General features: G+C 40.5%; 1 protein-coding gene across 2 annotated transcripts in view; it reads right to left on the bottom strand.

Moving 5' to 3' along the window:
• Window positions 1–3,491: 3,491 nt before the first annotated feature.
• LOC138049229 (uncharacterized) overlaps window positions 3,492–15,025 on the bottom strand; it is a 16,040-nt gene continuing 4,506 nt past the window's right edge. For both annotated transcript variants that reach the window (XM_068895403.1, XM_068895404.1), the window contains 2 exons: window positions 10,620–11,541; window positions 3,492–9,634 (listed from right to left, as the gene is read on the bottom strand). In XM_068895403.1, coding sequence (XP_068751504.1) covers window positions 6,393–9,634; window positions 10,620–11,496 — 4,119 coding nt within the window. In that variant the 5' untranslated portion in view covers window positions 11,497–11,541 and the 3' untranslated portion in view covers window positions 3,492–6,392. The remainder of the gene's footprint in view (window positions 9,635–10,619; window positions 11,542–15,025) is intronic.

Raw genomic sequence — 15,025 nt, forward strand, 5'->3', positions numbered from 1 at the left:
CTGCCCGGGGGGAGGGAATTTGATCATCTTAGTCTTCCCGGGGGCGAAGCATTTGATCACCGCTCCTACGGGGTGGGGAATTCGATGGGGCCATTTGATCATCTGAAATACACCTATGATGAGGCATTTGAACAGCTCTTTGGCCCGGGGAGGGGGGATTTCAAGAAAAATTTTCCAAAAATTCAAATGCCCGGGGGGTTGCCCGAGGGGGATGTTGAAGCTTCGATTTGACTGGTACATAACAACATACCCAAGCTGAGAGTGAGATAAGAATGTCTTTAAATTATTTTGCTCATTTGTTTTTTTGTTTTTGTGAGTAGCATAAATAACGGTAAAAGAAATGCAAACCGCGGTAGTCTACACAGGAAAATTCACTCGAATACTTAGCGAAGTCTTTTAACATTAACAATGTGGTGTTCTTATTGCATGCTACACCGAAGAACAACTTCGTTTAGTTATAGTCGAACTTATTATGCTACACAACTTCAGTTTAAGAAAAGGTTAAGAATACTTTCAGGCTCAAATAGCAAAACAACAACAACAAAGAAGAACAAGAAAGTTCAGCCCTAAAATAAGTCGTTCGTGTGGCTCATTGGGGCCTGCAGTACTCAGTAACTCACGGGGGTGGCTTCCGTGGTTCTTGTTTACAGCACGTTTCATTTGCTATCGAAAGCAAGCTCTATTGCAATTGAAGAAATTACGTGACATCGGCTATTCATGAAGAAGGTGGGTGTATATGTGTTCAAGGTTAGAAGCTGTAATTCTCATTGATCTTTTGAATTCATAATAGAGAATACTCAATCCACTTTGTTCTTAAAATGTGTTACCAGGAGCCCATGACTAGGAGCATCCCCATGCATTACATTACATACTTAATTGACTGCTCTCCATAGGGGCTTTACAGGGCCAATGAAACAATCAACGAAACACAACAACAACAATTAAGAATCCTAACTGGCCGGAGGCAAACCAGTTGGCTATTTACAAGTGCAGCTGGGAAGTTGAACCAGGGACTATCAGGAACAAATTCAGCGAATGGTGAGAACGGGTCTTGAACCCGGGATCTTCGGATCTCAAGGCAAGCGCCCTAACCACTGGGCCACACTTCCTCCTTGCGTGTATCTTTCTATTTTTAGAACTAATCCTTTAGCAGGAAACTCACATTTACAACAATTTACATCAATTTGCACAATTTGCATACATTGATTTTGCTAGTTTTGTCTTTGTTCCACAATAACTATATTCTGACTGGCCATTCTAAACAGTGTGTGCAGAGCCGAAGAACTCGTGGCGTACTAAAAATAGAAAGATACGAGCAAAGGTTGACTCATAGGGCTTTTATGGGAGAGGCAAGCTCCTACTCATGGGCTCCTTGGTGTTACCCCATCAAAAAGAACATTGTCCCCAATATTAATTTTTAAGCCTCGAGGGGACAGCCAGTAGTGACGTCTCTAATTCGATGTTGCTCTTTACAAGAAGAGATAACAGATCAGTATCCTTATCCTTGATTTGATTTGGATTTTCTAGTTGTTACAGTTAAGGTGATTCCTTAGTAATAGAAGTTGTCGTAAGATTTTCTTTAAACTTTTCTCGATTGTTCCCTATATTATGGTGACTCGAAATGTACAATTAAATAAATAGGTCACCAAGCTCGTTTGCGAGATACAACTTGGTCAAGTTACTCATTTGATCATTGCGACTTCATCTATCAAGGACAAGTTTGTTCTATCGATTCAGGCTACGTTTTGCAGGAACAGGAAGCACAGCTTTGACGTAATTCTTGAAATAACAAAACAGGTGAATTGTATCGCTCAAAAGGAATAATTTAATGTTGTTTTATGGCACAGGCACACGTCTTGAAAAGGCACTGACTACAAATATTCCTCGGGTGCGTGATCTCGAGGAGACAATTTTATGTCCATGAGTGATGGCTACGAATCCTTTTTTTCCTGTAACCTTTTTTTCTGACGTAAATTTTTCAAAATTGTTTTACAGCACAAAGTGGATGAGTAAGAGAATAAAATTATGCCAAAAAAAAGATAGGTCACCAACCTCGTTTAGGAGGAAACAGAAAGCAAACCAAGCTCGACCCCTCGACAACACGTCTCCCCGATAGCAAGGTTTCACTTTCACTGTTGGACTGAAATGTTCTTTAGCATCATCAAAGCTATTACTCGACTTTTTGTTTTGCGAGAGTCTAAAAGGTTTCTTGTTTTGCTGTTTACTGCTGTGCTCTGAAAACGGCCATTATTGTTTCTTGCGAGGTTTCCGGCACGAAAGGTCGCCATTTTGAAATGTTTTTGGCCACGTTCGATATATCAATATTCACACATGGCTACGAGTCTTTATGGTTAAATTCAAACATTGTTTAGTTTAGAAATATCCGTTGAGACTTGTGAGACAAAGAAAACAGAACTGAGCCGTGAAATTTGACCATAAAGCCTCTTAGCCATGCCTTAATACGAACGTGGCCTACGCTGTGTTATGCGCAGAAAAGGATGCGCAGTGCAATACTAGGGAATCACCTTAACTTGATATAAACGGCCCTCTCTAGTAAACGCCTCATATCTATTCAACGCTCCCCTTACAACACAAACATAGTCATTTAATAAACGTCCCGGGCTTTTATTAGGTCATTTACAGTATCCTCTTAGCGAGGAAAATTCCCATTGAGTGGAAGGAAGCTAAGATCAAGAAGGGAGATAAAAGTTATGTTAAGTCTGCTCCCTTTCTATGCAAACTGTTTACCCGCGAGGACCCGAGAGATACAGGAAAATAGCGATGAAATGACATACGAAATGAACCGCATGGGCTATCCCAGAATTGCGCAGGGAATTGGGACAAGTTTCAAATTTGAACCAATCGATAAATTGACACCATCACATGAAAGAACTTCGAGAACCCATCCCATAATGCAACACGTTTTGGGGGTCACTTTGCATAAAACAATACAAGTTATTTACTCTTGGGACTGTATCATGCTTCAATGAACTGGATATCCATTGTTTTAATGCAAAGAACCCTCTAAAATGAACTCTATAAGGCCTTGCCGTCATCAATAATCTGAATAATGCAACCCCCCAAAATATGAAACCTTTTTAGGGCTACCGTTTCCACGAGATTCGTGTTTTTAACACTGAGTACCTTGTCAGACTGGACATCGTCAAACGTGAACACCATTAACTCCGGAGAAAAGGTCAAGGCCACCGGCGCTTCTTGAATCCTTTTGCTGGTTGATATTTGTCGAGTTGACAAAGGAGTAAAACCCAACGCTAGGATTAAGAATTTAATTCCATTTTTTTGATCGCAATGCTCGTGACTTAAGGAGGGTAAAAAGTGTTAAATATGACCAAGGACTGCCGCTGTTTTCTGGGGCCTGGGATTGTGTGTTGGGGTCTCCTACGCCTGGTTGCGTTTCAACTACAGTTGCAAAAGACTGTGATTATCTTTCATTTCACTAAAGAATTTTATTACGCCAAAAAAACAAAAACAAAAAACGCTTGGAGAGCGGCCTAGAATGAGAGATTCGGCTGATTTTCAAAAGAGTGCATAGTGCAGATTTTTTAAGATTTGAGGACACTAGATATAAGAAAATTTACAACTGAACGATTTCGAAGGCAAACTTTTAGAAGCTAGAAAAGCAGAAAATGCAAGTCGCAGGATCTCCTAACTGGTATGCATTGAACTTCCACAGAGTGAAGATTTTTTTTAAAAACCGCTTCATGTGGGTGACGGCCTACCGTTTACAACTAGTAAGTAGTAATCAAAGATTATGAGAGTGCGTTCTACGCCGTCACTTTATTATATAATTTCACTAGCTGACTTTTAGCCTCTGTCTATTGCTAGAATCCACGTTTTTCATCGATATATATCATATTGTCAAAGTCCATGCGAGGTTAGCATGTCCCCTGTACAAACTACGATTTGTTGACACGTTGAGTGACAGCGCCAGTTACGTACACTCGGAAGTTTAATAGATCTAAAATATTTACATTTATAGCCTTCAAATTTCGTGTTAATCGGTAATGTTTCAGATGTTTAAGCGTAAAAGCTAATTTGTAAACGAAAGCACAAATATCAGCAAACATTTGCAATTGCATGCTCGTTTATCGTAAACAAACTCCGTGCAACTGATTGGAGTATTTCCCCTGATGAATAAAGTATTTTCATAATTTGCCGTTCCTTGGTTCAGGTTCACTTTTATGGATCTTGCCTTCAGATTACTTTTCCACCAATTCCAAACAATATTTGACCGGATAAAGATTAAGCTACATGGAACTAATCGGCCTGGAACTAATCAACAAATGCAATCAAAATACGGTTAACATCCCAAAGCCAAGGGGATTCAAAGTCCTGTTCGTTAGCAAATAAACTAAACAACCGACAATTCCCTCAGATTTCGATAAATGCTACCGTCGAAGCGTTTAAGGACGGTGCCTACTATTGTTATTGCGCATACGTTCTGCGCATCTCGAGATACTCCGATTGCCTATCGGCGGTGTTTATTAATGCAGGGATATTGTTGCGCGATTCAAAACTATGCGGAGAAAGCAGAACTTAGCAAGTGCTCTTGGTATCCAAATAGAAAATTGGGGGTAACCACGTATTTTTTCAGAGATAATTAAGCTTGAATCTGGAAAAGAACGCCATACATTGCTTTATCTTTTAAAGCTTTTTACAAATATTGTTGATGAATTATCTTCGAAAATTGCGTGGTTACCCCCACTTTTCTTTTTGGATTTCAGTAACACTTGTTAAGATCTGCTTTTCCCGCATAGTCAGTAAGCCGCTCAAAAATACATTTGAATTAGTAGGCACCGTCCTTAAATTTACCGAAATCCATCGATGAGAGCACGAAATAGCGGAGCTACGGCGACTGAGGCTCCGCCCCGAGGTCCGACCCCTTACACTTTTATAAACCATTTTTGGGAGAAAAGATACCCCTTTCGTAGACCTTCCATTGAAAAATGGTACCCTTTCGTATACCTTCCATGGGAATATAATGAAAGGCCCTTTTAAATTCCTAAATCCTTTCATATACTTCGACTCGTGAAATCTCTACCCTTTTATATACCTGAAGCGTGAAAAAGGTACCCTTTTCGGGCGGAGCCTCCCCGTATAGGCCATTAAAGAGAGTACCCCCCCCCCCCCTTCCGGGAGGACGGGGGGCTGCTCACATGTTCGCCGCATGTCTGATCACATGTCTTAGTACCAGTTTTCCGACCGAGATATAAGTTGAAAGTCATGCCACGAAACAACGCTTTAAAACGCGGCACGAGTTTGAGGAATATTATCTGGCCAGGCCTTCGGATCGTATAACTTACCACATTGTAATGTATGCAAAATGAATTAGAATGCATAATCAACTATTAATAATAATAAATAGTTCTTGAATGACGCATTCCCACAGATCAATGCGCCTTACAACCATTTTGTCGCTAAATAAATACCCTATCTAATCAATGATAAAAAGGACTCTCCAAAAAGATGCGTTTTAAGTTGGTTTAAAACAGTTAACTGTCTTCGCTTTTTAAATGTTCTCAGGCAAAGAGTTCCATAGTTTTGGTGCTGGGAACGAAAATGCTCTGCCACCATAAAAGTCAGTTCTAATCTTTTTAGGATAAAGTAGTAAGTGTGACCAGGGGCACCCAACGAGAACGTAGTTCAAAACCACTTAGACATAGCATCGTTAAACGTATTTTAGTATTTAAACGGTAGATATAGGCATATTTTTATCCCCAAGTGATCCGAAAATTGTAGGGATCAAAACTTCAGCCAGAAAAAAGGCTCCTGAAAATTCTAGGTGACCTTTTTAGGGTAAAAAATCCGTTAAAAATGGTCAATTATACCATTTTTTAGAGGTTCGAAAAGCCTAGGACAGGCAGGCAAGCAAGAAATTTTACAACAAAAGTTCCAAAAATTCTAGATCTCAAATCGTCTTCCGAACAGATATTTTCCGAAAATTGACATATGGTGCCCCTAGGGGTGTGACGATGATCTTAAAATTCAAGACGGATGGTACTCGTCAATTAAAGCAATCAAATAGTTTGCTGACTGTCCATGCAGGGTCTTATAAGTTATGAGGATCTTGAATTGAATTCTCCTCTCAACTGAGAGCCAATGTAAAGTCTTGAACAAAGGCGTTACATGATCTGATCGTTTCACTATTGGTGTTTCAAATTGTTTTCTCTGAATGTCAAAGCTTGCTGTAGTCATTGGAGGTCAACCGGAGGTGAATTTATCCAGCACAACCCGAGAGATTTCCAATCAATCCTAAATCCGATGTGGAATCTTCTCCAAAGTAAAAAAAAAAGCCAAATAGGGACTTTCTTCCCTTGGTTATGTGATTTATCTCCTTTCTTTTGGCCTCTTACTCTCAGAAGTTACGTCTTTCAACGGCAAAGAAATTCCAGCCATTCATGACAAACACAGGTTACTGTTAACCAGAATAAAAACAAACTATCAGCTGTGCTTGCATCATCTTTTCCGGTCAGTTTTATCCGCACATCTAATGCCCGCTGGAAGGAATGCAGAGCAGAGGTAAAATCACCTAACGAATGCTGTGTCAACCCGAGCGAATGATAACTCTCAGCTGTGATAGCATGATCTTCTTCGAACAATTTTATTCGCACATCTAATGCCCGTTGATGAGACTGCAGAGCAGAGCTAAAATCACCTAACGAATCCTGTGTCACCCCGAGTGAATGGTAACTATCAGCTGTGCTTGCATGATCTTCTCCGAGCAACTTTATTCGCACATCTAATGCCCGTTGATGAGACTGCAGAGCAGAGGTAAAATCACCTAACGAATGCTGTGTCACCCCGAGTGAATGGTAACTATCAGCTGTGCTTGCATGATCTTCTCCGAGCAACTTTATTCGCACATCTAATGCCCGTTGATGAGACTGCAGAGCAGAGGTAAAATCACCTAACGAATGCTGTGTCACCCCGAATGAACGGTAACTATCAGCTGTGCTTGCATGATCTTCTCCGAGCAATTTTATCCGCACATCTAATGTCCGCTGGAAGGAATGCAGAGCAGAGGTAAAATCACCTAACGAATGCTGTGTCAACCCGAGCGAATGGTAACTCTCAGCTGTGATAGCATGATCTTCTCCGAACAATTTTATTCGCACATCTAATGCCCGCTGGAAGGAATGCAGAGCAGAGGTAAAATCACCTAACGAATGCTGTGTCACCCCGAGTGAATGGTAACTATCAGCTGTGCTTGCATGATCTTCTCCGAGCAACTTTCTTCGCACATCTAATGCCCGTTGATCAGACTGCAGAGCAGAGGTAAAATCACCTAACGAATGCTGTGTCACCCCGAGTGAATGGTAGCTATGGGCTAAGAATGCATTTGCTTGTTGTTTATTTGTTCTCAATAGGATATCAAGAGCGCACGTCTTGAAATAAAGAGCCTTGGAGTAGTTCTTCTTGTGGTGGTGCAAATTACCGAAGTCTTGGTAGATCTTTGCAAGCGGGTGATTGCATTCTTGAGAACGACGGGTCACGGTTGAATCAACGTTCTCCTCTGGGCCTGAAGAGCTATGTTTGAATTGCTCGAGTGTTGCTTGGTGACGTGCGACTGATTCTTCGAAACCTGATCCAACAATTCCCTCTTCTGTGAATGTTGACCCCAGAAGTACCATAACATTACCGCAAAAATGAAACAAATGAAAAGGGGTTTTGGAATTTATCTGGAGATCATTTAACATTCGAAGGGCAGGGTTAATTACAAATTGCTGGGTGTCAGTGTCAAAGAAGTTCTTTGCTGCTTTCCTGATGTGAAATATAACTAGGAATTGCAATGGCCAATAATTACCCGAGTCAAAAGTATTTGTTTGAAGCTCTTTGCCCTTTTTTGGTTTTTTTCCTTTGCGTCCCAGAGGTGGAATAACAATCAGTTGCTCGTCTGCAGCAGAACTGCATTCCTTGCGTGCTTTGTCATAGTAGTAAGTCGAGGTAGATGGGTCATTTAAGAACTGATAGTAGACCGCCATGACTTGGTTAACAACGAGCCTTAGAATTTTCTGCTCTCCACTTTCACGCATTAAAGAAAGAGCCTCTTGCAGGCACTGTATCCCGCTCTCAACCTCGCCGTTAACAAGCTGACAGATGCCAAAGTAACACAAATATTTACTCCTTTCATCATCAGAAACTAAACAAGATTTTGACTGGATTTCATATGCCTTCTCGAGAAGTTGCATTGAACTTCCTCCTGCTCCCCAGGTAATTTCACCAAATGCTTTAGAAGCTAGTAAACGCCTCTGGTAATGTGTATTCCCTAGAGCACTGGCTGACTTTAAGGCCGAATCGTAGACAGTGTCAAAATTGTCAGATTCCATAGAACACCAAAACAACGTGTCAAGAAACATTTCTGCTTTAATCAAAACTTTAAAAACATTCTCGGCTATCCTGGGATCTGTGCAACCGTCTACTAGACTTTCTAAAAAACTCTGTTTTTCTTCATAGAATGCAATGAATGCATCCATGGAATGACCATTCAGAAACTCATTATTCAGTTTGTCGAAACGAGAGATGTAATGCGCATGGAAACGGCACTTTGCATTTGCTACTATTTCTTCCATTCGCTGATCTCCTGTTTCTTTAGCAAATGACTGAAGAAGCTTATGCATTATGAATGTTCCAGGCTGGGAGTTTGAATCGAGAAAGGATTTTCTTTGGAGTAATTTCAACATTGTGATGGCCTTGCACTTCCTAACATTCAATACAGCTGCTGCTAGAGTCGTGGTGAAACATCCCGGAAGAACAGACAAAGACACAAATGCTTCTTTTTGTTCGGGAGAAAGTCTGTGGAAGGACTTTTCATATAAGAACTGCAATCTTTGATTAGCTGGATAATCTGTATTGTCTAAGATGTCGACGATACTTTCTGTTGTGGACTCAGTGAACTCAATCAAACACTGGCTTGGTTGAACATCATCTTCAGAAACTAGAGAGCACATTAACCTCATTGCAAGAGGCACACAACCACATATTTGGGCAATTTGTGCACAGTCATCGGAAGTAGCATTTGGCACCAATTCATGAACTAAGGTACGAGATGAGGTGTCATCCAGTGACCTTATTCTTATTGATTTGTGCCCTTGGAAATTCAAGTTGATAAATTCAAATGATTCTCGTGTCGTCACCACTAGAGTTATCTTTGTATTTCGCGTGAGAATTTCTTCAAATAGTTGCAGGACGTCGTCTTTTACATTTGGAAAGCCACTCTCTAGCAGATCATCTACATTATCAAGAATAAATACGTAGGAATCTGAAATGCCGCCGAGGGTCTCAATTAGCTCATCTTCAAAGGACAGAGGCTGAGATTCTGATCTCTGACTCAGGGTGGGTTGCCTTACGATGCTGAAAAGCTTCGATGTCAGATGTGCCTTTGTCTGAAGTCCTCGTAATGAAAGGAAACAAACAGGAAAGCGTCGAGACTGCAGCTGGTGCCCCACCGCTATAGCAACCGATGTCTTTCCGAATCCGGGTGAACCCCAGATCGTCACGATTCGGGTACCTTCGGAACTCACGAGATCCACGATCTCTTGGCATTCACTCCGTCGACCAGTGAAGTTTGGAATCATTGAAGGCAGAACAGATCCTGGGACTGTTGACTTGATGTCTTTGTAATGCAAAAGTAAAACACAAAGTAGACGTTGCTTAATCTTTTTTTAAATATCCATTTTTTCGTTATTGAGAGAGAAGATATTAAGAAGTAAAAACAAATATCATCTTCAACTTTGTGCGCATAACCGAAAATGTTATTCGCAATTAAGGTAAATTGACACCCACAGCAGGCATATTTCCCGTTTCCTTTTCAATGCATCGTAGCAAACTTCAGTTGCAGTCATTTAAATGAAGACAGACCTTGTGCAATATTGGCCACGTTCCTAAGATGACGTCACTGCAGAAACTCCTCGTCATGACATAAATGATCTAGTTATAATAAACATAGTAGACTAACTACGTAAATAAAGAAAGAAAATTTGTTTGTGACGTCATCTCAGAAATTGACCTTTGGCTTTGATTAGCTTAGATGTAGAGCAAATTTAATAACTACTGTACCGCTCGAAACAAAGAAACTATTTAATTACAACGCTTATAAAAAGAAAGTTTTCTTGAAACGAAGGAAAGGATTTAAAACTCTCGACTTGGGAAACTGTATGTTGGCTTCACTTTTCGACCCCATCAATTTCCAAACACGCAGTTTTATAAATGTCACAGTTGTGGCAATTTCAAAAACTTAAGCCTGCCTTATGTAGTGGAAGACAAAGCGAACAAAGCGGAGTAAATCAACGGAAAAACCTAGGTGAAACCGCTTTGCCGTAGACGAGGTTTTTATCTCGGTCAAACTGGATATTGAATCCGCATTTTGACCTAGGAAGAACCGTAGCAAATGCAAAAATAGTTTCAAGCGGTACTGTAAAAGTTTCGTTTATCTTTATGTGACTTGTGTTGTTTGTTTTTCTTTTAACCACGCGAAATACGTGGAATATCTGTTTGTCTTTTTGTCATATTTTAATAGACAGCGTGTTGTTTGTCATGCCTATTGCTATCTGCGGCTGTTTTTAAAAAGAGGCTTGAAAACAGTTGTTCTGGTGTTTTACCTTTTTGCTCTACTTCTTTATATCGTTCCTCCTCCTTCTTTTTTAGCTCATGGATCTCCTTCCCTAACGCACTTATATCCTCCTTTTGCATCCTCAAGCCCTCCGCAGCTGAAGTCATATGTTCCTCTACCCTTTGCTCTAGCATAGCCGCGACCTCTTTGTTGACATTGAGGCTCTCCACTTCCTTTTTTATGGATGCTAAGGACTCCTCAATCTTTTCCATATCTGCTTTTCTGCTCTCTAAACATTTTATGTACGTTTGCTTCTCTTCCCTTACCTGTTGTTCCAACTTACGGACTTCTGTTGTCGGAAAGTCAGATACAGTCAAACTTCCAATAACATCAATCGATGCAGTTGGAATTCCCAGAGCTTTGAACGCTTCTTTAGCATACTGAATGTTCTGGTCAAATGTTGCTTTGTCCATCTCCAAGCGAGAAGAATGACAAACTGCATTCCTCAAACGCCGAAGCTGATCAATAGCCAGTGCAAAGGTCTCGGCATTATCTCCTACTGGGCTCAACACAGATCCATGGAAACTTCCATGAGGAACAGCTCGGGGCTTCACATACAAATCATTAAGTGTTTTGGAATGAATTCTGAAGGAATTTGCAAAGATGGTAGCCTGGAATAAGGCGGTGCAATCCCATCCATTGTACGACTGGTGGGTAGGAACTTTAGTTGTTCCTCCTTCTTCAGAGACAAAGAGATTTCTCACAGCAGTGGAGTCATCCCAAAGCTGGTAGCCAGGGCGATGCCCAATGGTGGTGTCCCACATTGTCTTAAAAGTCTGACGTAAAGCCTTTGGGAATTCATTTAAAACCAGAGACAAACACTTGAAATGATTTAACTCCTCATCACGATAAGGGTGCAAGGACATCACGAGTTAGTGATAATAAAGCAATGCCACAATGGCGAAAAGGACCTAAAACAAAAATAAATGAATAAATGTAATAAGCGGATTTCATTTAATTCACCTCTTTCGGGAAAAGAAAGCATGGTTTGCTCATTCTGAAAAGATACCCTTACACATGTTCTCAAGAAGAGAACAAGGAAATAATTTTCAAAGCTTTGATGACTGAAAGGGTTTTTTAAAGATGCATAGGGAAAGAGTTCTATTACTCGCTCTGTGACGACGACTTTTGCCTGGCTTACAAAACAAGTTGAGGCCTTATGCGCAACAGAGCGCGAAGAGGTGAGGTGTGGTGAGGTGACAAAACAAGTTTAAAAGTTGCACAGAAGCCTATCCAATACATAAAGATTGATTTTAAGTTGAAGCGGTGCAGAGTCCTTCTCTCGCAGAAACTGCGCCGAAAACGTTGCTATGCGTAAACAATTAAAAGCCCTATCCGATATGCTTTTTCCTTTCGGCGAAAGAAATATCCGGTATAGTGTAGACATACCCAAAATGATTTCATTTTAGTAACCAACAGGTCATTCCTTAATTAAGATATTTTCACCGCTACTTTGGTTTGGAGAACGTTGAATGAATCTTACAAAGTTTCAATGCAAAGACCCAATAATTCGACAGTCCAGCAAATCCTTTTTCATTCATCAAAATAAGTTAGGGAGAAATCAGTGAACCACTCAAGTGTTTCAGAAGTTAAAAACTATTGCCTTTGAGTTTGCCTACTGGACGGAGAACACGAGAAAAATGCGAGCAAGCGCGCGTGTATTGCATACCCTCGGGGGATTAGTCCCTCGCTCTCGCGTTGCCCACGTCAGATCGCGACAGGTCATGTGCAATTAATAGGAGAACTCCAGTTAGTAATCACCGGTATACGAGAATGTATACGAGAGGGAATTAAAAGTTTCCACATGTTAGAAGAGACTTCAGTCGGGATGGCAAATTTCTGAAATTTCAACTTGAAGAACTTTTTACGAAATGTTGCCGTGCGGAGTGTTTCGAGTGTTTTACGAATATTCTGCAGCTTGAAAAACAAACAAGAAAGATCTTGGCATCACGAAATATTGAAGAAACCTTTTCTTAAAGGTCAAAGAACATTTATTAAGCTTTCTAATGATATATAGTTTGCTGGGGTTTCATTTAAACAGGCGCGCGTACAATGTTTTAGCCGAAGGGCACCCGCGAAGGTGGGAAGTAACCTTAAGGTCAAATCGCTCTTAAACGCCAGTAAATTCATCTACAAGGGTGAAAAATTAGAGTTGGCGATTTACTGACGGAATCGAACAAAATCGATTATCACTCGATATATTTTTCCTACCTTTTCATAGGCCGAGAGCCATCAGATGACCTGAAAGTAACTGCCTTGCTCCAAATAATATTCTGCTCATGCCTAATTGAAACCACGCCCTGCGTGAAAATGGTAGTTCGCTTTCCTGATCTTTCAGAAAGTGATTTAATTGTTGGGAATTGTGAAAAACAAACTCAGTCATGGAATGATAAAACAGTTATTGAACTCGGTTATCCCAAAGTGTCGTGTCTCGCAGATCAGTTATTTTCCTTTGCCTTCGGCTTCAGCTCGCCACTGACCATCACGATATTTTGCTCAATCACCGGTATACGAGAGGAAATTAATAGTTTCGACATGTTGGAAGAGACTTCAGTCGGGCTGGCAAATTTCTGTAATTTCCAAATTGAAGAACTTGTTACGAAATGTTGCCGTGCTCAGTGTTTGGAATGTTTAACGAATATTCTGCAGCTTGAAAAACAAACAAGAAAGATCTTTAGCATCACGAAGTATTGAAGAAAGCTTTTTGGAAAGATAAATTTATCTCCATTTCGGTGAAATCGCTCTTAAACGGCAGTAAATTCATCAACAAGGGTGCAAAATTAGAGTTGACGATTTACTGACGGAATCGAACAAAATCGATTGTCATTCGATGTATTTTTCCTTCCTTTTCATTGGCCGAGAGCCCACCACATGACCTGAAAATAACTGCCTTGCTGCAAATAATATTCTGCTCATGTGCAACTGAAACCACGCTCTGCGCGAAAATGGCAGTTCGCTTTCCTGAGCTTTCAGAAAGTGATTTAATCGTTGGGAATTGTGAAAAACAAACTCAGTCATGGAATGATAAAACAATTATTGAACTCGGTTATCCCAAAATGTCGTGTCTCGCAGATCAGTTATTTTCCTTTGCCTTCGGCTTCGGCTCGCCAGTGACCATCACGATATTTTGCCCAACCTCGCCTAATAATTGTTAATTAACTGAATAAATACCGGAATATATTCAGCTTATTTTCACCCAAAGGATCTTTTTGAACTTATAATCTCAATAGATGCGATTACCATAAAACGACGCAAGTCTGTAAAGATAAAAGGCTACTACAGGGTACTGTATTTCGATTTTCCGGAAAAAATTTGCGACGTGCTTATTTCCTGCTCAGCTACTGTGTTTCATAATATACTTGGAGCAAAAGCAAAGGTTCTGCATGCCTCGCAGTTGCATGCGTTTTATAATTTAGTACATTTCTTTGCCGTTCTCGGCAACATCGGAAACTCTTTGATTCTGCAAATAGCGGCTACTAAAGTCACTTGACAAAGCACATGGTATGCCAAACTCAAAAGCGCTGTTCTAGTTCGCAATCTTGCAGATTCACCAGGTATTCTGCTCACAAAATAGACACAGGACTTAAAAGAAATTGCATTCAAACATGGATTACCGACAGCGTGCTAAGAAAGTCGTGTTTGCTAGCCCGGGGTCAGCGGATTTTGCGATCAGGCTAGCGGATTCTGCCCGACGGGCAAGGAAACTCAAATTTCGGGATTCAACTGTAAGACAGACTTCCAGGTAAATATATATATATATGAGAACCGTAAAGCGGTTTTTCAAGCTGATCTCACAAAGTGAAATCTAGTGAATACTCAGAAGAAGCAATATCAAGTGTATCTGGATAAATGACTATCATACGCAGGGAACAGAACATCAATCCCCTTTACCTTTCTGTGAACAGTGTCATTGAATTCCTTCAGGAGTTGTTTAATAAAGGACTTAGTTACGGTAGTATTAATACTTCTAGGAGCAAATTGTCATCATTTGTTATTCTAAAAGGCAATAATCTAATTGAAACTCACTCCTTGGTGCAGCGTTTTATTAAGGGGGTTTATCAGTCTCGACCAGCCCTTCCCAGGTATACTACAACATGGGACACCTCTATCTTTCTTACATATCTTAAAGGCCTGTGGCCACTAGATAAACTAAACCAGCAACAGTTAACTTATGAGTTAACTATGTTATGCCCCTTGGTAACGGGGCAAAGATGCTAGACACTTCATTATATGAACCTTAGATATATGCACAGAAACAGTGGTCATTTCTATATATTCAAAATTCACGATTTAGTTAAACATTCAAAACCTCGGAAACCACAGCCAGCTCTAGAGCTCTCCAGGTTTACGGCGGATGATAAGATTTGGGTAGCTTCTACACCGGAAGATTATATT

This window comes from Montipora capricornis, chromosome 5, assembly GCF_036669925.1.
Source record: "Montipora capricornis isolate CH-2021 chromosome 5, ASM3666992v2, whole genome shotgun sequence".
In the NCBI taxonomy this organism is placed as follows: Eukaryota; Metazoa; Cnidaria; class Anthozoa; order Scleractinia; family Acroporidae; genus Montipora; species Montipora capricornis.